This window comes from Carica papaya, chromosome 1 (genome assembly GCF_054855325.1).
Source record: "Carica papaya isolate Zhongbai chromosome 1, ASM5485532v1, whole genome shotgun sequence".
Taxonomy (NCBI): Eukaryota; Viridiplantae; Streptophyta; class Magnoliopsida; order Brassicales; family Caricaceae; genus Carica; species Carica papaya.
In genome coordinates this window covers 11,967,953-11,994,024 of record NC_142309.1, presented here as the reverse complement: position 1 = coordinate 11,994,024, position 26,072 = coordinate 11,967,953, and the positions used below count along the sequence as shown (strand labels likewise).

General features: G+C 34.0%; 1 protein-coding gene and 1 long non-coding RNA gene across 5 annotated transcripts; both read left to right on the top strand.

Moving 5' to 3' along the window:
* The first annotated feature begins 5,369 nt into the window (after window positions 1-5,369).
* Window positions 5,370-25,640, top strand: LOC110816319 (ARM repeat superfamily protein). 4 transcript variants are annotated; one of them, XR_002540020.2, is made up of 22 exons: window positions 5,370-5,752; window positions 5,981-6,113; window positions 7,581-7,717; window positions 7,817-7,862; window positions 10,238-10,450; window positions 10,597-11,097; window positions 11,187-11,321; window positions 11,417-11,632; window positions 11,703-11,792; window positions 11,882-12,126; window positions 12,267-12,355; window positions 18,765-18,805; window positions 20,470-20,500; window positions 20,593-20,715; window positions 20,814-21,031; window positions 21,116-21,211; window positions 21,321-21,433; window positions 24,073-24,208; window positions 24,309-24,413; window positions 24,803-25,013; window positions 25,366-25,413; window positions 25,542-25,640. XR_002540020.2 is itself a non-coding variant. In XM_022044467.2 (21 exons), exons 1-20 carry the CDS (start codon window positions 5,478-5,480, stop codon window positions 25,001-25,003), a joined length of 3,144 nt encoding a protein of 1,047 aa, XP_021900159.1. In that variant the 5' UTR covers window positions 5,370-5,477; the 3' UTR covers window positions 25,004-25,013; window positions 25,366-25,640. The 4 variants fall into 4 exon arrangements, 2 of the variants coding, with proteins under 2 accessions (XP_021900159.1, XP_021900160.1); XR_002540021.2 differs by having other exon boundaries at window positions 25,363-25,413; XM_022044467.2 differs by having other exon boundaries at window positions 25,366-25,640.
* On the top strand, window positions 21,440-23,816 carry LOC148269212 (uncharacterized). The gene is made up of 2 exons (XR_015819041.1): window positions 21,440-22,744; window positions 23,044-23,816. It is a non-coding gene; the product is annotated as an uncharacterized LOC148269212 (long non-coding RNA).
* Window positions 25,641-26,072: the final 432 nt, after the last annotated feature.

Here is a 26,072-nt window from a genome sequence, read left to right as displayed (position 1 = left end):
TTTGCTTAAAGAATTTTGTATAAATTCTGGTAATAGATCCATATAAACTTCTTTTTATAAGTTTCAATTAAGGAATGCTTTCTTAATATCAAATTATTGTAAAGACTAGTTTCGATTTACTGCTATAGATAAGAGAATGCGAATTATATTCAGTTTAGCTACTAGTGCAAACGTCTCTCAGTAATTCACCCCATACTTCTATGTATACCCTTTTGCAACTAGTCTCGCTTTATATCGATCGATACTTCAGTCTGCTTTAAGTTTCACTGTGTACATTCATCTATGTTCAATAGTCTTTTTCCCGTTGGGTAATGAAATTAGTTCCCAAGTAGAATTTTTCTGCAAAGCCTCCATCTCCTCATTCATTGCCTTTTTCCACTTTGGATCCTGCAATGCATCCTGCACACTACTCGGAATAGAAACTTCAGATAATTGATTAATAATAAGTGAATATAACTCAGAAAACTTATAAGTAGAGACATAATTGTTAATAGAATATTTAACTTTGGCTTTAGGATCGGGTTCATATTGCTTCTCTAGAACATATTTGTTAGATCTTTGTGGATATCTAAGAGTCATAAATTTAAAAAAAAAATATTTGTTTCATTAGATAAAGGATTTAGAATTACCTGAGGCGAAGTATTCTGGATATTCTGAGTTAATTTTTCAGTTAATGGTGTTATCAAAAGCAAATATGCAATTATTGGTAATTTTGACATATTTTTAAAAGGAATCATCAGTTCAGTATCATTCTTTGCCAAATTTTCTTGACTACTTCTCCCAACATTTTCATACATTTTTTTCACCTAAAAAAACATCTTCATCTCTTTTACTGTAATTTTTTTGTAACACATTCTCTTCCTCAGATTTCTCCCCCTGAAGAGAAGGTGCATGAACTCCTCCTGAGTAATAAAGTTTTGCCTTGCGAAAATATGCACCCAATGTCACATGTAATTTCTAAGGTTGAGGGTCATAATACCAATTTTCATTCTAAAAATCAAAATAACCAATAAAAACACATTTTTTGCACACAAATCAAGTTTATTTCGGAGATTTTTAGGAATGTGAACATAGAGAATATATCTAAAAACTCTTGATTCAAAATTTGGAACATGTGGAATAGAGAAAAAAGATTGCATCTTTTGTTGTGGTGTTTGAAAATTCAATACTTTGGAAGGTGTCCGATTGATTAAATAAGCAACAAATTTTATAGTCTCACCCCAATAAAATAGATGCATGTTCATACCAAAAAGTGATGCATGAACCACCTTTATTATCAGCCTATTCTTCCTCTCCGCTAACCCGTTGTGTTGCAGAGTATATATGCAAGAGGTATGAAGTTGAATACCTTTTTAACTCAGAAAATTTTTAAACTTTGCTTTAACAAGCTCTTTTGTGTTTTTAGATTGTCAAGCATGAATCTGACGTTGATATTAAGTTCCCATTAAACTATAAATGTTTGAAAAACTGTAAAAATATCACTTTTTCTCTAAATTAAGGAAACTCAAGTCATTCTAGTACATTTATTAATGAATTTAATAAAATATAAAACTTTAAATAGAGAAAGAACCTTTGTAGGACCCTAAATATCAGAATTTATGGCAACAAAAGGTTCAGAACATTTATTCATACTAGGTAAGTGAGTAATAGGATGACTTTTAACTAGTTCACAAATATCACAATGAAAATCATATACATCAAAGTTAAAAAATGAACGTGGTTGCAATTTTTAAAGATATATAAAAGAAATATGCCACAATCTTCTACACCATGACTTTTAACTAGTTCACAAATATCACAATAAAAATCATATACATCCAAGTTTAAAAATGAACATAGTTGCAATTTTTAAAGATATCTAAAAGAAAGACGCCTCAATCTTCTATGCCACAACCATATAGTTGTTCGAGTTTTCTCTTCACTACTAATTTGACTTACATAACTAACTTTTTGTTCTCCATTTTCAATCAATTCCAAGTAGTAGAGTTTGTCTCGCTTACACCATAATCAAGAATCTTTTAGGTCAGAATATCTTAAAATATATAAAAAGAAGGCCAAAAAGTTACTGTACAATCGAGGATATGGTAATTTGGCTCACAGATAAAAAGTTATACTCAAGAGATGAGACAATAAGAACTGTATCCAAAGTGAGCGTATTGACAAAATATTATATCATTCTTCAGTAATAGGAGTTGTACTTTCATTAGCTGTAGACATAATGGATTGAGAAGATGAACGAATGGATTGTAACTAACTAGTGTCTCTAGTCATATGATTAGATGCACCTGTATCAATAATCCAAGTTATATTCTTAGAAGTTGTAGAAAAGAAATTTTCTTAGTTAATAATACATGAGTGAGCAACATTTGCTATAGGCTGTAAATTATCCTTCGTATTATATTAAACTTCCTTAGACGATGTCATCATAGCTTTCTCTACAATCATTTTCTGTGATTTCTTTGAGAAATTTCACCATTCAGGATAACTAATGATTTTATAACATTTTTGTTTATAATGTTTTACGACAATGACGGCATATAAAATTATTGGACTTTCTAAAAGATTGATTATTTCGAGTTTTTGCTGACGTCGAGGATGATCCATGCAATTTTTTGTTGGCAAGAATGACTGAGCTTTTTGAGATCACTCGAGAACCTCCCATTGTCTGTCGTTATTGGTAGTCTTTTCTTATATATGCACCCTCTAAATCCAGTTTTAGATGTTTTCACAAGATTTCTTCACGAACCTGATTAAATTCAGAATCAAGTCCACTTAAAAAAATATGAACTCGAAGTCTAGCTATTATAGAATGCAACTGGATAACTCTTTCAACTCTTTCTGCTTGAGAAGTAGTCTTATGATAAATTTTTTGAAACATAACAAAAAATTTATTATAGTAAATAGACAGTGGTCTACCATTTTATAATGTAAAAAAAAGTCTTTTAGTTTAACTCAAATAGACGGGTTTCATCTGATCCATCATAAAAAGTCCTTGATATAATTTTCCATATTTTCTTGGATGTGGGAAGGCGAATAAATCACTGCATAAGGGATGGACTCATTGAGTCAATAAGCCAACTATTTACTTTCTAATTCTCGATGACACATGTTTTGTAATTGGGGTCTTCGGTTGCAAACTTTTTCGTTTCTCCATTAAGATAACCAGTTTTATTTCAAGCACCAATTCGCATATCTATGAGTTGAGACTATAACGAGTAGTTCGTCTCATCTAATATGGTATTAATAGAAAATATAGAGTTATCTTGGTGGATGATAATCGGTGGTGTTTGGTTGTTGGATACGAAAAAAGTTAGTTCAGCCATATAATTTTACGAAGAGGAATATGAGATTTAATTCAAGAGGTCCTTTAAGAAAAACGCTCTGATACTATGTAAAATAATAGAATTTGTAAATAATCAGAGATATTTATTCTTCTGTACTCATTGACAATATATAGGTACAATTACTTCATAGAAAAATAAGTAAGGATTATAACATAAAAAATCAGCTAATCAAATTTTTATAATTGTGATACTAATTTAGTAATTTATAGCACTAATTTACAACATTAATATAGTAATTTAACAATTAATATAATAATTTATAGCACTAAATTAATAATTAACAACTCATGTCAACACAAAATAAAAGAATATATCATGAAATCTCAAGAGCCAAAATACAAATGATAGAGTTGGATGAAAAGAAACTGACAAGAACAAATTACACACTAGTAAATATGCTATCATGGAACAAATAAGCAAGTTATCATTCCATCTCACTTGGAAAAGTAGGAGAAAAGAAAATTAAACACAACTATTTACCCTCTATTACATTGAACTAATCCAAAAATAATTCAGGCTGCCTAGCCAAACATGCAGAAAGTTTAGGCACATCCATTGAGGTACTTCTTGTATTAAAAACAAAAGAAAAAGCTATAAGCTTATATCTCCTCTTTATTACATATTTCAAACATTTATTTATTAAACATTTAGAGATTTATTCCTTGCATGATTGGTTGCTTCAATCAACTAGACTTTCTTCATCCTCCTTGCTTGGCCTCTTTATAGTTCCATATATACTTAACACTACTTTTTTCCTTTGTCCTCAAGTAAGTGATGAATGGGAAAAAGGAGAAAAAGGTGAAGTAGAGGCAATTGTGCGAGTTAAGAATGAACTTGAGTGAGACAATGAAATTGCTCCAATAGCTTAAGCTTAAGCGCTAGAATGAACAATGTAAGCTTGAAAATTTTCTTCCTATGTTGATCGAACAAGGACTAAAAAAATAGCAAGAGAAAAAGGTTAAGTAGTGCTGCGTTGGAGTGACCAATAACTTTTTTTCCTTAGTGGTGCTTCTTGCTTGCTTTGAAGAAGAGAAGTATGAGGTGTGAGTGATTGAGGGGTGTAGGTGGAGTTGTATATATTTATAATTGTAGTTTTTTCTTATTTATAGATTGATCCAAGTTGGTATATGTTTAAATTTTTTAATACTGCATCAAATGTCATGTATTAACACGTAGCACATAAAGAAATAGTATTAACAATTAATAATGAGGTAATAAATCTAGTTTTTTAAAAGTGTATGGGTTAATTTGAAGTAAAATCAAGGTAGGGACCAAATTAAATAAAAATATATAGTATAAGGATCAAATTTATATTTTAGTATATATATCTTCCTCCCATTACAGTGCATGCCTCTCATTTTTGCACACCTCTTTTCTTTTGCTAGTTTTCAATTTTATGACTTTTTTGGTAGATTATGAGAGATTTTAGAATAATTATTATTGTGTAAAATAGAAAAAAAAACATTGACTTACTCCCTGATTAAAATTTCATGGTTTTATTTTTTGTCAAGAAAACGAGAGATGAACAAATTATAATTTTAATTTGTCAAATAAAACTTAAATAATGTTATTTTTTTAATTAAAAAATTAACATAGTTAATAATTTAAAAAATTTAAAATTTATTTTATAAAAAAAAAATTTAAAACTAAAATAAAAATAAATTAAATTTAGAAACTAAATTAATAATTTATCTCAAATTCTATATCAATCTTTCATTTTTATATAAAATTTTGTAAAAGGTCAATATTTATGATTTTGATGAGAATTTTTACTATGTTACAATTGAATTAAATGTGAAATTTTATAAAAATTAACAGAAGTTAAAATATGTAATTCAAATCTTACTTCGAGTTTTTATTGTCTTAATTATTAGAAATATAATTTTTTAAATACTTTTCATAAAAATTTTGAATTTGAAAAACGGCCCAAATAATTTAGTCCAATTTCAATTTACTCTTCAAATGGACCAAGGAAAAGAAGAAAAAATAAAAAAACAAAAAAAGAAAAGAAAAAAACAGAAATAAAAAGCCTCTGTCTCCTACTACTGTCTCCAGCATCAAAACCCCATCAAAGCAAAAACCCTTCTTGGCGGCTTCTTGTGCAGAGCAGGAAATCAGAATATACAGAGAAAGATGGCACAATCTCTTGAGCTGCTGTTGATTCAATTTTTGATGCCGGATAATGACGCTCGACGACAAGCAGAGGAGCAGATAAAGAGGCTGGCTAAGGATCCGCAGGTGGTGCCGGCGCTTGTTCAGCACCTCCGTACTGCTAAGACTCCGAATGTTCGTCAGCTTGCAGCTGTCCTCCTCCGTAAGAAAATAACTGGACACTGGGCCAAGCTCTCTCCTCAGCTCAAGCATCTCGTCAAGCAGTCTCTCATTGAGAGCATCACCATGGAGCACAGGTCTTCCTTTTTCATTTTTGTATACTTTCTATTGTTTTGGATTCCATGGATTTTCACTAATGAATTCGATCGAGCTAATTATTGTGATGACGTGAAAGTGTAAATCTGTTTTACATTGGTTGATTAGTTGGCTCATTCGCTGTGTATTCTAATCTCATCTTTGGCATTTTTTATTGTTATTTTTTGATTAATTTGTAAATGATCTTGGTTCGTGGTGCGTCATTGCAGTATGCCTGTGAGGCGAGCAAGTGCCAATGTAGTGAGCGTCATCGCGAAGTATGCCGTTCCATCTGGAGAGTGGCCTGACTTGTTGCCCTTTTTATTTCAATGTAGCCAGAGTCCACAGGAAGACCACAGAGAAGTAAACTTCTTGAAAGCTTTCTTAAAAGCATTCTCGTTTTAATGTTTATCAATGTTATATCGTGTAAATGATCCTTCTTGCCAAATCTTACTAGTAATGTAAGGTTTCCTTGTTTCTATACGTTGGAAGCATTGATCTATACCATGAATTTCAAGTAATCTCAGATGTGAATCATTTTTTGACTAAGGTTTCTTCTGCATTTGTTAGAACATTGAGTTCAAGAGTTCTCTAATGTAAATGTTGTTGGTTACAAGGTTTCACGTATCAGCAATTCTGACATTCTGAGTGGATGGCAGTTGGGGCATAAATTACATTTAAACTAAAGAAAGTTTTCTTTATTTGCAAAAATTTGAATTGAGCGGTGCATGTTACAAATGCATCCAAGAGTTGGCCCACTTAGAAAAGTTACTTAAAATTCATATACAGTTTATCACTTGTCTAATAATATTATGTAGAGATGTGAATGATCTCAAATAATAATCTTATAGGAAATGGGGTCTAATATTGTACTTAAGCATACTCAGTTATCTGCAATAGTTAGAGTATAATTACGAATATATTTCGTTGCAGCTTGGTGATGTAAGGAGTAGATCCAAGTCGACTACATTGAGTGAGTGTCTTCACTTATAAGGAAAGGATCAATCCTCCACATTGGAGGCACTTTTTTCAGGATAATTATAAGACCCACAGGTTAGTAGCAGACAATAACTCGAGCCAATAGATGGACCCTTGTTCCAAAATTTGGCATCAATGGAATAGTGCATCTTTAGAAACTTTGGACTGTAGATAAGTTCCCTCTCTTTTTATTTTAAGTGACTGTAGGTAGGCTCTGTCAACAGCTTATAGTTGACTTTTGACAAAAAACACAAATCTTTTCTCCAACAAAAGGCATCTTTCACAGTAGATTTATCTTTTGAAAACATTTGATTTATTGCAGTGTCAATATGTTGCATGCCTTTGCTGTTGTTACCATTAGCATATATATCAAGAAAATCCTAGGATTAGCTCTTGACTAGGAAGTATCTCAAACACATGTACAGAAATAGTTTATCTTATTTTATCGATGGGTCTGGCTGATTACATTGTGGGAGGTAAACATTTTCTTATTACATTTATCTATATAGACCATGTTTTCATAAACTTGCATGTTATAGTACATATGTTTTTGGTATATATGCCTTTTCCTCAACCTTCAAGTGGGTGTGATGTTTGGATGTGAGACTACTGAATTCTTCTACCTTGAATACTGCTTTGTCCAGTTAGTGTTATATATGGATGCGTGTACCATGTTAAAGTACTCTTTTTTTGTTATTTAATGCTTTTCTCCTTCAACTTGTTTGGATTAGATTTCTAAAAGTCATGCAACCTCTCTGTTTATTTCCCAATAACTTTTTGTGAGTGCATGTTTGCATCGGTAGTGATATGAACAAGGTGAACTGACTTTGTTTTTCCGGCTTTTCATATAAGGTGGCATTGATCCTCTTCAGTTCCTTAACTGAAACAATTGGAAATGCATTTCAACCACACTTCGCAGACTTACAGGCTCTTCTACTCAAGTGCCTACAGGATGAGACTAGCAACCGAGTTAGAGTTGCTGCGCTTAAGTAATCTTTATTTAAAATTTTTCTTGACATCCAATGGACCTTGTCAACCCGGAAATTTCTTGTGGGTTGCTTACAAGCATTTTGTAACTTTTGTACCAGGGCAGTGGGATCTTTTCTGGAATTTACATATGATGGGAATGAAGTGGTAAGTTTTATTAAGTTATATATGTCGGCCCTGGAAATATATGTTTTAGTCTCCTGTTTTGAATTGATTATAAATTTTTAATTTATTTTAGTAGTTCTTTTTCCTAGAGGTTTAGGGATTTATTTATGGCTTAAACTTTTCCAGGTTTCCTCTTAGAGTTTCTAATTTTTGTTACTTAAGAGTAAATTAGAGTCTATACTTATCATTCCCTTTAAGAAAGTAAAAGTCAATGACAAGAACTTACTTTTTTTGAAATAAAAGTGTTAAGTAAATATATTAACAAGGTACCAAGAAGGTGCCGCCCATTTGTCAATGACAAGAACTTACAATAGTTTTTGTTTTGCAATTGCTCATGCAAAATCAAACCCTAAGTATGATGCATGAGGGATAAGAATATATGTGATGTCTAAGAAACATTATGTCTAAGAAACATTAAAGATAGGTGAATCTCTACTTTTGGTTTTATTTTGTTAGGTCATGACATCAAAGATTGGGATGATTTTGGGTGGGTTATGGACCACTTAATAGAATTGTAATGTATACCTTGTACATGGGCGGTACCCCCCCTTGGTACCTTTGTGAGTAACATTTATCGTCTGATATTTCAAAGAAAAAAAAAATGATATTTAGGTCTGGTTATCTTTTTCCTAAGTATGGGATCATACATAAGTTGAGCTTTGTCAATTGGTATTGGAGTCAATGATCCTAGTTTGGTACTAAATCCATGAAACCCCAATTGCCGGGAACATATATTGCAAAAATCACCGAACCTGGATCTAAGATGCTCACCATAACACTGGCAAGCTTGACTTTGCTGACTAGTCTAATTGTGAGTTTTGATAATCACTTATGTTGTAAATCTTCTCTTTGGCATCTAAATTGGTTAACCACCACTAGGGGTGGCAACGAGCCAAGTTTGGTATCAAATAGTTTGAGCTTGGTCTAGTCAAAACTAACCAGGCTTAGTCAAAATTGAGCTCACGTATAAATTGACTTCAGTCAAAAGCTCTTCTAACTAAGTGAGAGTTACTTGAACTTAACACTCTTTGGTTCCAAATCCCATGAGCAGCCTCACTTATCAATTATTAAATTAAATATATAATATCTTTACTGAAATTATGGTATATCTTTAATATAATACCGTTTTTACCTTAATTGTATTTTATAATTATATAGTCAACATTTTTGTTCTTTGATTATTTATTTTTATAAAATATGTTAAAAGGAGTGCCTTATTATCAAGCTTAGTTGAACTTACTCAGGCTCAATAATGTCTTTGTGTTTACCGATTTTTTCTTTAATCAAGCTCGATTTATTTTTTTTCTTTAAATGAGCTGCACTTGAGTTAGAAGCTCGACTTGAATCTTGAACCACCATGTCACATGAGTCCTTTGCTTAAGCGTTGACCTTCTAGAGAGTGGCAATTGAATTGTGGACCTCACTCTGATAGAACCTGCAATTGACTTTCTCAAAATTGGCCAATTTTGGTCGGTTCACCCTCTACAAAATTGGCCAATATTGGTGAAATATCACTTAGGTGTGATATGTTAGAAACTGTACATGAGATATCTAGGTCTAACTTGTATTCTCTAAGTAGGCAGATTATCCTAATTTTGTCCGACTTAATGTTTCTGTCTGAATACTTACTCATTTAGTGACAACTATGAGCATGTAATATAATTATTGGTATTTTCTATTTTTTCTGTACTTTGTCTTTGCATATCATGTCTTCTTGCATTAACTTTATCGTCATGTAAAAGTCTAATGGTTTCTACTTTCCCTCAAGAGAATATAATCAAACCATAGTTATGGTACTTAAGGAATCCTGTTGTGTGTGTTATATGTAAGAGACCCTAGGTGGGATATCTAGGTCTAATTGCTATTTTCTGAGTAAGTAGATAATCCCAAATTTTGTCCTAGTCATGGCTGGTGTGCAAAAGTGTAAACACAAACTCTTTTGCTTGCAACGATATGCATTTTTTATATTTTTATTATTTTCCAATTTTTATGGGCTTTGTCTTTGCAAGTTATGTCTTGTGGGCTTTCATTTATCTTCCCATCAGATTCCTCAGTTCTATCTTTTTTCACAATATTCTGCGTCAGAGATAGCATCTTGCAAAATTCACTCATTGAACCATGTTTTACAATGAAATTATCAGGATTTGGAAGGTTTTCTTATTTTTTTTTTAACACTGATGAGGATTTCTCAAGTCAGAGCTGGTCTTAGGCAATCCACATTTGGGGGATGTATGCTGTCTATTTATATGCATTGCTATATTATGTGGATTAAACATCCAATTTTAAGTTAGTGGTGATTATACTAGACTTTAAGTGTCAAGTTTATTGACACATAATTTTAATCACAAAAAATGCAGGTCAAGTTTCGGGAGTTCATTCCCAGCATTTTGAATGTATCAAGACAGTGTCTTGCCTCTGGTGAGGAGGATGTTGCTGTAATTGCCTTTGAGATATTTGATGAGCTGATTGAATCTCCTGCACCTCTTCTTGGGGATTCTGTCAAATCCATTGTCCAATTCTCTCTTGAAGTTTGCTCGAGTCAAAACTTGGAAACCAATACTCGACATCAGGTTAGAATTGAGCAACTGAATACTTGTTTATTCCCATTCTGTAGCATCTTAGTGAGTTGCTTGGAAGAAAAGCCTGGCTTATCGAGCTGGGGTACCAGCTGTAGCTTTGTTGCTTACGTCCTGTGTTTTGTTTTTCCATTTACCAGGCCATTCAGATTATTTCATGGCTGGCAAAGTATAAATCCAATTCTTTGAAAAAGCACAAGCTGGTTATCCCTATTTTGCAAGTTATGTGCCCTTTGCTTGCAGAATCTAGTGCAGATGAAGATGATGATCTTGCTCCAGATCGGGCTGCTGCTGAAGTTATTGATACAATGGCTTTGAACCTCTCAAAGCATGTATTCTCTCCTGTTTTTGAGTTTGCTTCTTTAAGCTGTCAAAATGCAAACCCCAAATATCGTGAAGCTTCTGTTACAGCTTTAGGTGTTATATCTGAAGGCTGTTCGGAGTTTATGAAAATAAAGCTGGAACCTGTTCTTCATATTATCTTAGGGGCCCTTAGGGATCCAGAGCAAATGGTTCGAGGGGCTGCATCATTTGCTTTAGGTCAATTTGCTGAACATTTGCAGCCCGAAGTTGTATCGCACTATGAGACTGTTCTTCCATACATTTTAAGTGCTCTTGAGGACGCATCTGATGAAGTGAAGGTGCATGTAGAAAAAAGAAAAAATGATGATGGTACGAAGAGTTATCTCTCAAGAGCAGTATATTTACATCATTCATTTTCTTCCTGCAGGAGAAGTCGTACTATGCTTTGGCAGCATTTTGTGAGAACATGGGAGAGGAAATATTACCTTTTGTTGGAGCTTTAATGGGGAAACTTCTAGCAGCCCTTGAAAGTAGTTCGCGTAATTTGCAGGAGACATGTATGGTATGGAGATGAATTCTGTCTACTCTAATTGGTATAATAGATGGTCACTTTTATTTTCTCTTTGATTTATTATTTATTTGTTGATATTGATGCAGTCTGCAATAGGTTCAGTTGCTGCTGCTGCAGAACAAGCTTTCATTCCATATGCTGATAGGGTTCTCGAATTAATGAAAATCTTTATGGTTCTTAACAATGATGAGGATCTTCGTGCTCGAGCAAGGGCTACTGAGCTTGTTGGAATTGTTGCCATGTCCATTGGTAGATCAAGGATGGAATCAGTTTTACCCCCTTTTGTTGAAGCTGCAATTTCTGTATGTGATGTCCTATCTTGTCTTGGGATGATGGCATAGTTTTAAGTATTAATTTTTGTTATTTTATCAGGGTTTTGGACTGGAGTTTAGTGAACTGCGGGAGTATACACACGGATTCTTCAGCAATGTAGCAGAAATTTTGGATGATGGCTTTACGCCGGTGGGAATGGTTTGGTTCAATTGAAGTTATGTTGTTTGTTTAGCCACCCATATTTACTCGGCTATGGTTTTTTGGTTTTTGTTGGGCAGTATCTATCTCATGTTGTGCCCCTCACATTTTCTTCGTGCAATCTTGATGATGGCTCTGCCGTGGACATTGATGAGTTTGATGATGAGAACATTAATGGATTTGGTGGTGTATCATCTGATGATGAAGCTCGTGATGAGCCAAGAGTTCGAAACATTAGCATAAGAACTGGAGTTTTGGATGAAAAGGCAGCTGCAACCCAAGCACTTGGCTTATTTGCTTTACATACAAAGAGTTCTTACGCTCCGTATCCTTATTTTCTTTTTGTTTCTTCAGGCTCAGTTCTTTTTTCTTAACAAACTGTCAGTTCTGGTAAAAAAAAAAAGTACCACAATTACTATTGAGAAGTGTGTTTAAGATATTATTTGTGACTTTAATTATTTCAAGCTATTTGGAGGAGACATTAAGGATTATGCTAAGGCATTCTGGCTATTTTCATGAAGATGTACGGCTTCAGGCAATTATTGCTTTGAAATGTGAGCTTCTGTTTAAGTATTTTAGAATATTCATATGTAGGAATGTATATATACATGTCTACTTACATAAGGGACAACTTAGTTTTTCTCAAGTGGTTAGGACAACTGGTATTGTTAGGACAGCTGGGTGCTCTCTCCACTAATTTTTTAGCTTTTTGTTAGCATCTTTTAACCGTTTTTTGTTTTGGCCAAATGCCTATATATTTGGCACATTTGTACCTATGTAATATTGAAGAAAATCAAAGGATTTTTCCTCGTCACACAAACTTTCTCTCTTTGTTTTCTTCATGGTATCAGAGTGGCAACTATGATCCAAAATCTTTCATCATCCAACTCAAGTAGAAATGACCATGGATGAGCAAAACTCTTCTCACATTGATCATGTCTCGGGTTCCTTCAATCCAATACCTATCAACTATTCTCACATTGACCAGACACCTTCATTTGTCATTTGACACAGACTGAATGGGAGTAATTATCTCCAATGATCTTCATCCGTTCTCATGTTCATCCGAGCGAAGAGTAGGAATGAATACCTTACGGGAGAAGCTGTTCAACTATCAGCAGATGATCCAAGTGCTCGTTCATGGAAGGGCGAAAACAATCTAGTAATGTCTTGGTTAGTCAACTCAATGATGACAGAGATTGGAGAAAATTTTTTACTGTATGAAACCGCACACGACATCTAGGTGGCCGTACGCGAGTTTTACTCCAGTCGAGACAATACCTCTGCCACCTTCGAAATCGAGACTCAGCTGCACGACCTGTGATAGGGGGGCTCACTGTAACACAGTACTACAATGCACTCTCTCGGCAATGGCAGCAGCTTGACGTCTTCGAGGAACACCCGTGGAATTGTCCCGAAGATTCGAAACTCTTTAAAACTCACATTGAACGCAAAAGAATTTTCAAATTTTTGATGGGACTCAACAAAAACTTGGATGAGGTTCGTGGTCGCGTTCTGGGTACAAAGCCGATGTCGAATCTTAGAAAAGCTTTCTCTGAAGTTCGTCGAGAAGAGAGTAGAAAGACGATCATGCTGGATGATTTTTACTCTGGCGCGAACCCGACGGACACAATTTCTGCCCTTGCTGCTCAGAGGAAGCCGTTGCTCAATGAACCTCAGCCTGGTGCCCTAAATCACGAGCATGCCTCTGCTTTCGTCGGACGTACTCCTAAAGCTGGAGGAAAGAACGGGAGACCCTGATGTGATTATTGCAAAAAGCCGGGTCATGTTAGGGATAAATGATGGAAATTACATGGCAAGCCAGCAAATAGGAAAAATTACAAAAATGACACTCAGAGCAATATGGTAATTTCAGAAGAATTATCCCCTGCAGCCAGTACTACCGAGAGCTCTCCCTTCAGTCCAACCCAATTAGAGGGCTCTCATGCAAATGTTTTCTCATAAGGGTATTCTCGGTAATGCTTCCGTTGCTCAGAGAGGTATTGCTTACTTAGTTTATCTGCTTACTCTATGAAAAAACAAATGTGGATTATTGATTTAGGAACACCTGATCATATGACTGGAGACATTACACTCTTTCATCGGTACAGTGAATGTAAGGAAATTTCATCCATCAGAATTGCTGGTGGAACCAGTTCTAGAGTTGCAGGAGTTGGTGCAACCACTATATCACCAAATTTGATATTGCAGTCCGTTCTTTATGTGCCTAATCTAGACTGCAATCTGCTATCTATAAGCAAATTATGTAACAACTTGAACCGCGTCATTAAAATTGGCAATGATTCTTGTGTTTTTTAGGACTTGGCCATAGTAACAATGATTGGTAATGCTAAGGATTCAGAACTTTATCTTCTATCAGTCAAAACCTCACCTTGTAATATACATATTTCCAGTGCAGTATGTGCTAATTCAATATCTGTAGGATGTTCTAATATTGACGAATCTATTATGTTATGGCATTATAGATTAGGACATCGAAATTGTATGTACTTAAAACAACTATTTTATGTTTTATTTAGAAATAAAAATCAAAGTTCATTTCAATGTAAAGTATGTCTATTATCTAAACATGTTCGCAATTCATATCCCAATATTGCTTACAAACTCTCAAAACCTTTTGTATTGATAGTGATGTCTGGGGACTGGCACGGGTAAAAAATATTACTGGCACAAAATGGTTTGTCTTCTTTATTGATGATCACACTAGAATAAGCTGGTTCTATTTGATGAAAGAAAAATCTGAGGTTGGTGAAATTTTTCAAAAATTCAACACTATAATTCAAACCTAATTTCAAATAAAAATACAAGTGTTGAAAATAGATTAATGCATGTGAATATTTTGCATCTAACTTAGGCAAATTCCTTTCTTGCCAAAGTATTGTCCATCAAAGTTCTTGTCCCTACACCCCTCAACAAAATGGTGTGGTCGAAAGGAAAAATAGGCACATTCTTGAAGTATCCCGCTCATTCATGTTTATCACAAATCTATCTAAATACCTTTGGGGAGAGGCTATCTCACAGCCACATACCTGATCAACAGAATGTCTTTTCGTATCCTTAAGTTTAAAACACCTTATGATTCACTATTTCAAGCCTTCCCAACATTGCATATCCTTCACACAATTCCGTTTAAAGTATTTGGCTGTTTTGCCTATGTTCACATTCACAGTCACCCTAGAGGGAAACTTGATTCTAGAGCCCTCAAATGTATTTTTATCCAGTATTCCAATTCTCAAAAAGGTTACAAATGTTTTGTTCAGTAATTTGCTGGTTCTATAACACTACGGATGTTACTTTTTTTTTAGAACCAACCTTTTTATCCCACTCTTGATATTCAGGGGGAGACATCTGGAACTCAGGAATATCAATTGTGGGATGTGAATATCTCTCCTCTACACACTCTATTGACAACTTCAGAAAAAGATCCTGTCCCTGAAACCACCAAAGAACTTGAACCTATCATAGAGACTGATAACACATTACCTGCAGTTAGTGAGTTACGTGTATACAAGGAGGAATAAAACTCAAGGTAAAGATAAAGTACCTGAACCATCTATACTCTATCATGACTCAACTCCTGGACCAAGCATCCAGAATAACACAGGTAATGAGATTTCTGACTTTACTGATGATATTGGTTTACCTATTACATTACAAAAAGGTGTTCGTTCTTGTACTATGCATCCCATACAGGATTATGTCTCTTATGACAAGCTATCTTCAAAGTATCATGCACTTGTGAGCAAGTTTGATAGCATCCTTCCTAAACCAAGAACAGTTCATGAAGCTCTCAAGATTCCTGAATGGAATGCTGCTATCGAAGAAGAAATTTCAGCTTTTGAGAAAAATAGGACATGAAAATTATCTGATCTACCTTCAGGGAAGGTTCCTGTTGGATGCAAGTGGATCTTCACCACCAAGTACAATTCTGATGGTAGTGTAAGTTGCTACAAAGCTCGACTTGTTGCTAAAAGGTTTACCCAATCATATGACATCGACTATCAAGAGACATTTGCTCCTGTTGTCAAGCACAATACGGTATTATTCTCTTTAGCATCTAATCTTGATTGACCTCTTTATCAATTTGATGTAAAAAATACTTTCTTTAATGGTGACCTAGAGGAAGAAGTATATATGGAAGTCCTACCTGGACTCAAAATGAATCTTCAAAAGGTATGTAAATTAAAGAAGGCACTGTATGACCTCAAACAGTCTCCAAGGGATTGGTTTGACAGATTCACCAGGACAGTAAAGCATATGGGATATCAGCAATGTCAATCCGATTATGTCCTGTTTGTCAAGCATTGTATCACAGGGAGAAGAGCTATACTAATTGTTTATGTGGATGATGTTATCCTTACAGGTGATCACAATGAAAAATTCAGAAACTGAAAAACTTTCTAATTAGAGAATTTGAAATCAAAGATCTTAGGTTGCTCAAGTATTTCCTTAGAATGGAAATTATCAGATCCAAGAAAAGAATTTCTATATCTCAACGGAAGTACATCTTAGATTTTCTGAATGAAACAGGTATGCTTGGTTGTAAATCTGCTGAGACTCCTATGGAAACAAACACTAAACTTGGTTCCAAAAGTGACAGTAAACCTGTTGATAAAGAAAGGTATCAAAGGTTTGTAAACAAACTTATCTATTTGGCTCATACAAGACCTGACATCTGCTTCACTATTAGTATTGTGAGTCAGTTCATGTCTCAACCTACTGAAGAACACGTGTGCTGTTTATCGTATTTGGAGGTATCGAAAGATGACACCTAGATAAGGATTATTCTTTCAGAAGAATATGTTCAGAGATATTGAGATCTATACTGATGTTGATTGGGCTGGATCTGTGACAGATAGAAGATCCATATCTGGTTACTGCTCTTATGTTTGGGGTAATTTAATCACTTGCGTAGCAAGAAACAATCTGTTGTATCAAGAAATAACGCTGAAGCTGAATTACGATCACTTGCACATGTAATATGTGAGAGAGTATGGTTTAAAAAGATTCTACTAGAACTAAAATTTTCTGCTCTTATTGCAATGAGAATTTGGTGTGACAATCAATCAATTATTAGCATGACCAAGAACCCTGTGCACTATGACAGAACTAAACATGTTAAAATTGATCGTCACTTCATCAAAGAAAAAATTGAAAGTTCGGATGTGTCACTTCTATACATCCCGACTAGTCAACAAATAGCTGACATACTCACCAAGGCACTACCAAAAAGGAAGTTCAATAATCTTATATTCAATGTAAGATTACTTAACATTTATGTAATCTACATTGAGGGGGAGTGTAGAATGTTCATATGTAGGAATGTATATATACATGTATACTTACATTAGGGGCAGTTTAGTCTTTTCTCAAGTGGTTAGGACAGCTGGTATTGTTAGGACAGCTGGTTGCTCTCTTCACTAATTTTATAGCTTTTTGTTAGCATTTTTTAACCGTTTTTTTGTCTTGGCCAAAAACTTATATATTTAGCACATTTGTACCCATGTAATATTGAAGAAAATAAGAGGATTTTTCCTCGTCAGACAAACTTTCTCTCCTTGTTTTCTTCAAGTATCATAATTTTTTCCCATAATATGTTCCTTGATGCTACATTTTTCATCTTCTTTCTCTCTTTTCTTTCACTCTTGTGGGGGTATTTTGAAGCAATGTTGCTTTTCTTCACATCTTATTTCTAGTAAGATGGGTTTGTGGGGAGAGTGGGAGGACAAGAAAGGAGTCTTACTGTTTTCAGTGCATGCTCGATGCCTTGAGTTTTAGGTCAGGTTAGAAGATGGTTTCTTTTTGACGATAGTAGATCGGACAGATGTTTTGATACAACTCCAGAGGAAAAAAAAAAGTATTCTTTCCTATTACTAGTTCATGATGGAACTTCTGAGAACTGCTAACACCAGCAAAGGGAATTATGATATCTAAACCATGCATAGCGATGACTTCTTGGCTGAATGGACATTCTCGAGTGATCAAGGTTCAAGTTGTGTCACAAGTCCTTTGATTGAGCCTAAAAAAACAACACATGACTATTTCTTGGATAATACTGTGAAAAGATCAATCATGGAGTGCAAGTTATAATTTGTTAAAGCTGATGAGAAATGTGCCCCATAAGAAATTATATTTTCAGGAGGAAATTTATTAGTTTAGACAACCTTCATTGAATGTAAGCGACTATGTCTTCCTTTGTCCCTTCCATCACTCATTGTCTCACTTTCTATCATGAAATATTTGCTGATAAATGTTCCTTTTTTGGTTTGTCACAGCTGACAGCCCTATTCTTTATTATCTTACCAAAATTTTCTCATACTAAGTCAAATTTTCTTTTGGCATTATAAAGAGATAATATATATTTTAGGATAAAATATATTAAGTCAGTCAATATTTCATTATGCATTTACGGAATATTAACTAAACATGAGTAGACTAACATCAATTTGGTCAATATCAGTTAGCTTATAAGTTGATTAACATGCTAGTTGCATGTGACTTTTGCATCTCTAGGAGCTCTTGAGCTAAGTCCCTGATTTAGCATCCTCTTTGTGTAATTAGTTTCAGTTGATGGTTATCATTAGTTCACCATGGAGATATAGACAACCAGGGTCACTGTCAAGTTTGGGTTGAAAAGTTTCCAAACATGCTAATTGTTAATTGTCCCTCTTTTTTGTGATATTAAATAGACTTATATAATGTATGTCCACTCTTGTTCCGATATCTGGCAGCATACAGACTTTTAACCTTGTATGAGTATGGCCAATAATGTGTCTCAGTTCTTCCATCTTGTACTGGAAATTTGCTGTTAACTATGAGACCTATAAAAATAGTAATTGGACTACTTCACCAATTAATTATCCAAGTTCTCTTTATTGTTTTAATGTGTGTAAAAATTGTGCTAAGGCCATTGTTTTTTATTTATTTTTATTGTAATCACAGATATCTTGACAGCAGCGCATGCAATCTTCCAAAATCATAATGTGAGAAGATCTCTTTCTCTCTCTCTCCTTCTCTCTCTCTCTGTCTCTCTCTGTCTCTCTCTCTCTCTCACTGTGTATGTGTATGTATGCGTCTTTATTTGTATCTTTTATTTCTATGTTGTCTCGGGGATGTTATTAATATTTTCTTTAAGTAGAAAATTTGTCACCCTGGAGCAAATAGATTATGGGAATGGGGCAGGTAAACGTAATCACTTGCCTATCTTACCCTCTGTTTGGATGATGATATAATGTGGTTCATTAATATAGGGTATTGTAGTGGGATGACAAAATCATGTTTGTTTGCTGATAGTATGATTACCTTAGAGTTTTTTATGGTATTGTAAAGGTAAAATTTGGACAACTTTTTAAAACTACCGATTTGGTGATTTTTGACAGACGGACTAACATTTTTGTTCCATTTATATCCTCATTAAATTTTTATAATTCCCATTTTACCCTCGAAAAAATTTTTCTCAATTGCCCAACCTACTTTTTTTCTTTTCTTCTCTTCTCAATCTATTTCTTTTTAGATTTTTTTAATTTATAATTAAAAATTAAAAATTGTAGTTTTAAATTAATTTTTTATACTAATTATAAAAAATGAATTTTTATTCTTCATAACAAATTTATTTTTTGATATTTTAAGAAAAAAATTCAATAAGAATTATAGTTTAAATAATTTCTCAAGTTAAATAATTTAATTACAATTTAAATAAGTACTTTTTTCTTTTTTTTTTTTCCTCTTAATATTACATACATTAAGATATGGATAATTTGGTAATTTGACTTAATATACAACCATATCAACCTATCAATACAAACAAAACAGCTGTCATTACCATATATTAATATATCGTCTTCCCGAACATGTTATAACCTATCAATTACTATCTTGCACACTTACCATATATTACCTTATATTAATGAATCATCACAAAAATCATCCAAACAGAGCATTAGAGGGATAAATGGTATAGTAGGTAACTGATGAGACGAACTTGTACAATAAATTTAACCCAACTTTCCCTGTAATTTCCCCTCTTAACCTTATATTTATTTGAGAATTTAAGGATAATTAAATGTTAGAAGGGGGTGCCATCCAAGTCAAATAATATACAAGGTCAAAAACCAGAATCTATATGTGGTTTTTCAAATCAATACCATCAAGAATCCCCTGTTGAAAAGAATACTCAGGAGATCTCAAGTATATTCTAGATTAATACCATCAAGAACTAAGGATCTCAAGACCAAATAATCAAAAAAATTCTCCATCCAGTGTTGGTTGTTAAGTTGTCTAAGTTAAATTACATAAGTATTTTAATACATCCCCTTGATACATGGGTTTTGCACCCCCTTGGTGTACGTATTTAATACACATCACACTTTTTATTTAAAAAAAATTTAAATTATAAAGGTCGCTAAAATATGTTTATAGTTCCCTGTTAGCTATTTATTCCTAATGGTACATAAATTTAAAGTTGCTTTATTATTTTTATAATATTTCTTAACAATACAAATCTTCCACGTTAGTGTGTTCTCATTAGTTGCTGATTTTTGAGTTAGTTAAGCTTCTTTTGCTAAGGAATTTGTTTGCTTTTTGATTTTGTGATATTGTTTGACAAGTAAAATATTATAATCACAATCTTGCTTTGTTTCTTTTTCAGGAAAAAAGAGTGAAGGCAAAAGAAATTCTTGGTAAGACTATGATCTTTCCATGCCATAACTTATCTTTATTTTCTTGTTAAGTATGTAGTGTAATATCTTGATGGAGCTCTTGATTAATGTAGATGCCATTATGAATGTTTATATCAAGTGCATGAGAGAAGATGATGACAAGGAAGTTGTTGCTCAGGCTTGTATGAGCATAGCTGACATCATGAAGGATTATGGTTACATGGCTATTGACCCTTGTATGTATAACATTAATTGACTTCTTGGATTAGAGGCCTTTTTTAAAACAAACACATTGGCTTCATAGGATCATCAACTGATTTGGTTTTAACTGCAGACATGTCCTCTCTTGTTGATGCAACCTTAGCATTGCTTCGGGAGGAAGCAGCTTGTCAGCAATTAGAGAATGATAGTGATCTTGATGATGATGATTCAGAACATGATGAAGTGCTTATGGATGCTGTTACTGACCTTCTTCCTGCATTTGCAAAGGCCATGGGTTCTAATTTTGCGCCCATCTTTGCAAAGCTTTTTGAGCCTTTGATGAAATTTGCGGTGTGATGGATATAATTAAGTGTCCATTTTGTTTTATAACTTCCACTTTTAGTAGCTCAGTTTTTTAATTAATGTGTATCACAGAGAGGATCACGTTCTCCACAAGACCGCACGATGGTGGTTGCTTGCCTTGCTGAAGTTGCTCAGGATATGGGTTCTCCAATTGCAGCATATGCTGATGTAAGTCCATCAAATTTATATGAGGCCTGACTTCTTTCTTTACTATATTCCCTACCTTTATTAGCTCTTGTAATGTTACTAATACTAGGAAGCTTGTTCCATTTTTCAGAGGGTGATGCCCTTAGTGCTCAAAGAATTGGCTTCCTCTGAGGCAACGAATAGAAGGAATGCTGCATTTTGTGTCGGAGAGTTATGCAAAAATGGAGGAGAGTCAACTTTGTCGTATCCTTCTGTTTCATCTATTTTTTTTTCCAATCCAATCTTTTAATTCGTGTTGGAATTCATGAATTTTGGCTAACTACTCCTTTATTCAATAATTAAGCTTAATACTCCAACTATTTAATTGGCCTATGCTTTCCTAACACTTGTTCCACCTTTTTCTCTCAATTTTTTTTATAGTACTTGTAATTGCCCGCTTCTAGATTTCAAGGCCCATTTGTGTTAATATAGCTTGTATGGTGCATGTTAAAGATGGCTTTAACTCTTTAGGAATAGAGGTAGAGTGTGAGATGCTTGGGTTGCTGAAAGTAATGCGTTTAAAGCAGTATGGTGCTTTAAGTTACTTTGACAAGTAAATTCTTATTTAAAAAGTAAGTGATTGCGCATTTGGACAAGTACTGATTGTAAAATATAAGTAGTTGTGTTTTTTTTTTTTTAACAAAAAACTAATAAGAATATATATATTTGCACAACTATTTTATGATATATTAATTTATGTATATATTGATGATTTAAGAGGATATTAAGGGCATATATAAGTAAATTGATTTGGAGAAAAAGAATAATATAAAAGGTTAGGAGTAGCGTGCTTATTCTTTACTTTCTTCACATCACTTTTAAGAGTCTAATAAAGCCTCCTTTCCTATATGAACTTTAAATACCTATTGTAATCTGTCGTGATACTCTCATTTTTGTTGTGTTCCTCTGCATTCCTCCGCAAGATGTGATGTTTGATCCTTGGATTGGAGGCTTGTCCCTAGTCTCTCACCTTGAGCAGTCAACTATGTGTTTCCTCTCTCCTAGTAAGGCCCTAGTGATTAAGAGGAAGTCATTTAACGTTGTTGTAGTGGGGGGGAACTGCCTTCACGCTTTGGCTACTTGAAAACTGAGACAAAAAATTTCCTTCCCTTTCTACATTTGCATACTTGAGATTCCCTCTTTCTTCAAGTCTATGTAATTTCTTATGAATGAATGGTTCAAAACCTTGGTGTTGCAACCTTCATGGTGATAGGAGGGACTTGTTCTTATAGCGGGGGAAGATTAGTAGGAGAAACTATTTCGAGATGAGGAAAGTGAGTGAAGGTGGTGAAGGAAGATTTCTTTCAAGAGAGTATGGACAGTGATGGGTGGTGGTGCTTGCTTCTAGCTATAGATCACATTTGGAGGACCTTTGAAAAGGGTGATTGGCAGCTATGGCTCAGTTGATTGCTTATAAACCAGAAGCATAGGTCACCAAATTTGACAAAGGGATTATATAGCAATGGATGAGAACGAGGAATTTCTCCATGTTTGACTTGTGGAGGTACCTTCGTGGTAAGTTGGGAATCTTTAGCTTAGTGTTTTCATGCCATGATTGCATTTTACACCAGTGCTTTCTAGCACTGTACGCGCCTCAACCTAATGGCCCTAGTCTTCTACTCCAATCTCTCAAGCCTCGTAAGCCCAAGTGCTCACTAATGAGAAGTAGGAGTGGGTGATTTAGATTGGGTAGAAGATTGAGAGTACTTTTTACTAGGGCCTGGGCAAAGTAGTTTCTCCTAATAAAAAGGGGATGTCTTTTAATGAAGGTGCTTTGTTTTTCCAGACATAATTTTTCTTTGTTTGAATGTCAGTTGTCCCCTTATGACATTTGGAAATTTTTTCAAGCGAAGAGAATCAGGAAATGGAATTCTCTCTTGGGTTCCTTTCAAGAGGGTGAGCTGTTCACAGCAGCCTAGTTCTGCTCTTCCACACATATGTTTGCTGCTACCATGTCTGGAGATAATAAGGCCGATCTATCAATCGATTTCAATAGAAGTGGCAAAGATGGAATCTAATTGCAAACATCTCATTGGTGTCAAAGAAGAATGTCGATGAACACCCAATAAATGTGGTTGCTCTGTGGGGAAAAGGAGTTGATCTCTGAATGGGACGTGAGGAAGGTGAAGAAAGTCAACAAGCTGGTAGGGGTTTATTTTATGGTTTAAAGGAACAAGTGGAGCTCTTCAGAGCAATCAATCAGCAAGCCTAGCTTCAAAGGAGCAACAGGATGCGTTTGTCTCTACTCCAAGGAAGGGAAAGAATGGTAGAAGTAAGGAGAACATGAATTTTAAATGTTCTGTTAATTATGAGCAAAGGGATGGAGTTCTAAAGGGGAATAGACTTGGTTCAAAGGTTCATGTTCTGTCGTTGTCAAGGAGACAGATATTGTTAAGTTCTCACAATTATTTTCTGGTCGGCATTTTAGAGCAATCTGGTATCAATGCTGTATTTTATTTCTCTACTGCTGTATTTAGAAATGCTGGAGTACCATCAGACCTTGTAAATGTCTTTGTAGGAATTGCAAGTTATTCAGGATCTATTATTGTGATAATTTTGATGGATAGATTAGGCAGGATGCTGCTTCTATGGAGCCTCTTTGTCCAAATGTCATATTTTCTTCAATGTGGAAGATGTTGTGGAACTTAAATATGTTATCCCAGATCCTCCCTTAAAATCTTTTGTTGATTTTGTGTGGGTAGCTCCTTCTTGGTGCACTTTTCTATAATATGTTCTTCCCTGTTAAGAGAAAAATATGTTTAATATCATGGTCTTGTACTTCAGCAGTCTTTTTGTATGGATTTGGATCATTACTGTAGTTTATCTCCTTTCATCAGCATCAGATACTATGGGGACATTTTGCGAGGACTTTTCCCCCTTTTCGGAGAATCTGAGCAAGATGATGCAGTAAGAGATAATGCTGCAGGTGCTGTTGCAAGGATGATTATGGTGCACCCTCAGTCAATCCCATTGAATCAGGTTAAACTATTGGTTCTCATAATTTCAATCTTCTTTGGGTACTTCAACACTGCTTTTTTGTGCAGTGGTTATCAATTGACAAATTAATTATTCGGATCAGGTTCTTCCTGTTTTCCTGAAAGTTCTTCCTTTAAAAGAAGATCATGAGGAGTCCATGACTGTGTATACTTGTGTCTCTACACTTGTTTTGTCATCTAATCCCCAGGTATTTGTTTGAATCCTTGACTCAGTGGAATTTGTTAAGACTATATTTGGAACAAATAAAAAATTTGTTTAATTTATTTAGAAATCATGCTTTGTTTTAACTAGGACAAGGTACAAATTTTATTAGAAAACAATAAAAATTTAGCTCATAAAAAATCTCAAGTAAAATTAGACAAGATTTTGTCGATTGTAATGGAATTTGAAATGCATTGTTCAAATCTGCTTAAATTGCCTAAGAAATTGTTTTTTTTTTCCATAATCTTCCAAAAAAATATTAATCCCTCCTATGAATTATTTTTAATTTGTTCCAAACATAGCCTAGAATAATCTTTTATTTATTTATTTTTTATTTAATGTGATTGGTTTTCTTGGCTTTTGAATGGATAACAGATCCTCTCTTGTGTTCCTGAGTTAGTCAATCTCTTTGCACAAGTCCTGGTATCCCCAGTAGAAACTTCTGAGGTCAAAGCTCAAGTAGGTAGAGCTTTCTCCCATCTTATTTCACTCTACGGTCATCAGATGCAACCTCTATTGAGCAGCCTTTCACCTGCACATGCTAATGCTTTAGCTGCATTTGCCTCTAAAAGCTGATCTAAATCTGGTGAGTAGCCTTTTTAAATATTATCTTGTTTGTTTCTCAACGAGAGCAGTCTTCATTACATTGCTGTTAGAAATTCAAGCCAAAATGGAATAATATACTTCCATAGAAGGTAGCATGACTTGTTAACTTGCATACATGATATATGCTGAAGGCTTTAATTTGTTTTCAAACTTAGATATGTTCTGATTTTCATAGTGATTAATTATCTTATGTGCTGATTAACGCTAAAGTAGTTGTATATTAATCCTGAGATGATGCAAAAGGTTGCCTTGGGGATTTTTAGGTTACAAACTTTTTGCAGTTTTCAATTTTGTAGTTACAGGAGTTCTAATACTTGTACTGTCTTTAGCAGGTTTCTGATACTCCCCTGGTTCTGTGTGAAGATACTGCATTCTCAAAGGTGTTTTCTTCTAAATATTTTTTGATACTTGCTATCATTTTTCTTTTTAAATGTGAAATTTTTTGTGTCATATTAATTTTTTTTTTTTTTTTGTTTCTATTCGTTAACATTAATTATTATTATTTCAGGTGTGTTATAGGTTGAATTTTATAGCCACTTTTGAAGTGGTATGTAAAGTTTGCAATCACTTGATGTTTTAGTGAAAATTTTGCAATGACTTTTTTTCCTGCTGTTGGTAATAATAATAGTTGAGGCTTGGTCGTATGCATATTTGCCGAAAATAATCAAGCATTTAAAGGTTACATGTAAAGAATGAATTTGATCCACCTTTAAATATGCAAATGCAGCCCTTTAGATTTAATGTGGATTCACTAAATTTGTTTTTGTTGGGAAAATTAATTTTTAAAATACACAATCACAATAAAATAAAACATAAAAAAAAAAAATTAGAGTTAACATAGTTAGATAAATATGTTTATATTTACGGGTGTGATTGAAAAAAAAAAGTTTTTAATTATGATAATTTAAAAATATATTACCGATGAAGTTGTAGATTATAAAGAAAAATTATTCGGGATATATATAAAAACTTTCCGTGAGTTTAAGATGGCAGGTTGAGGAATTATGCCATGAGCTCAGCTCTGCTGCGTCAGCAATAA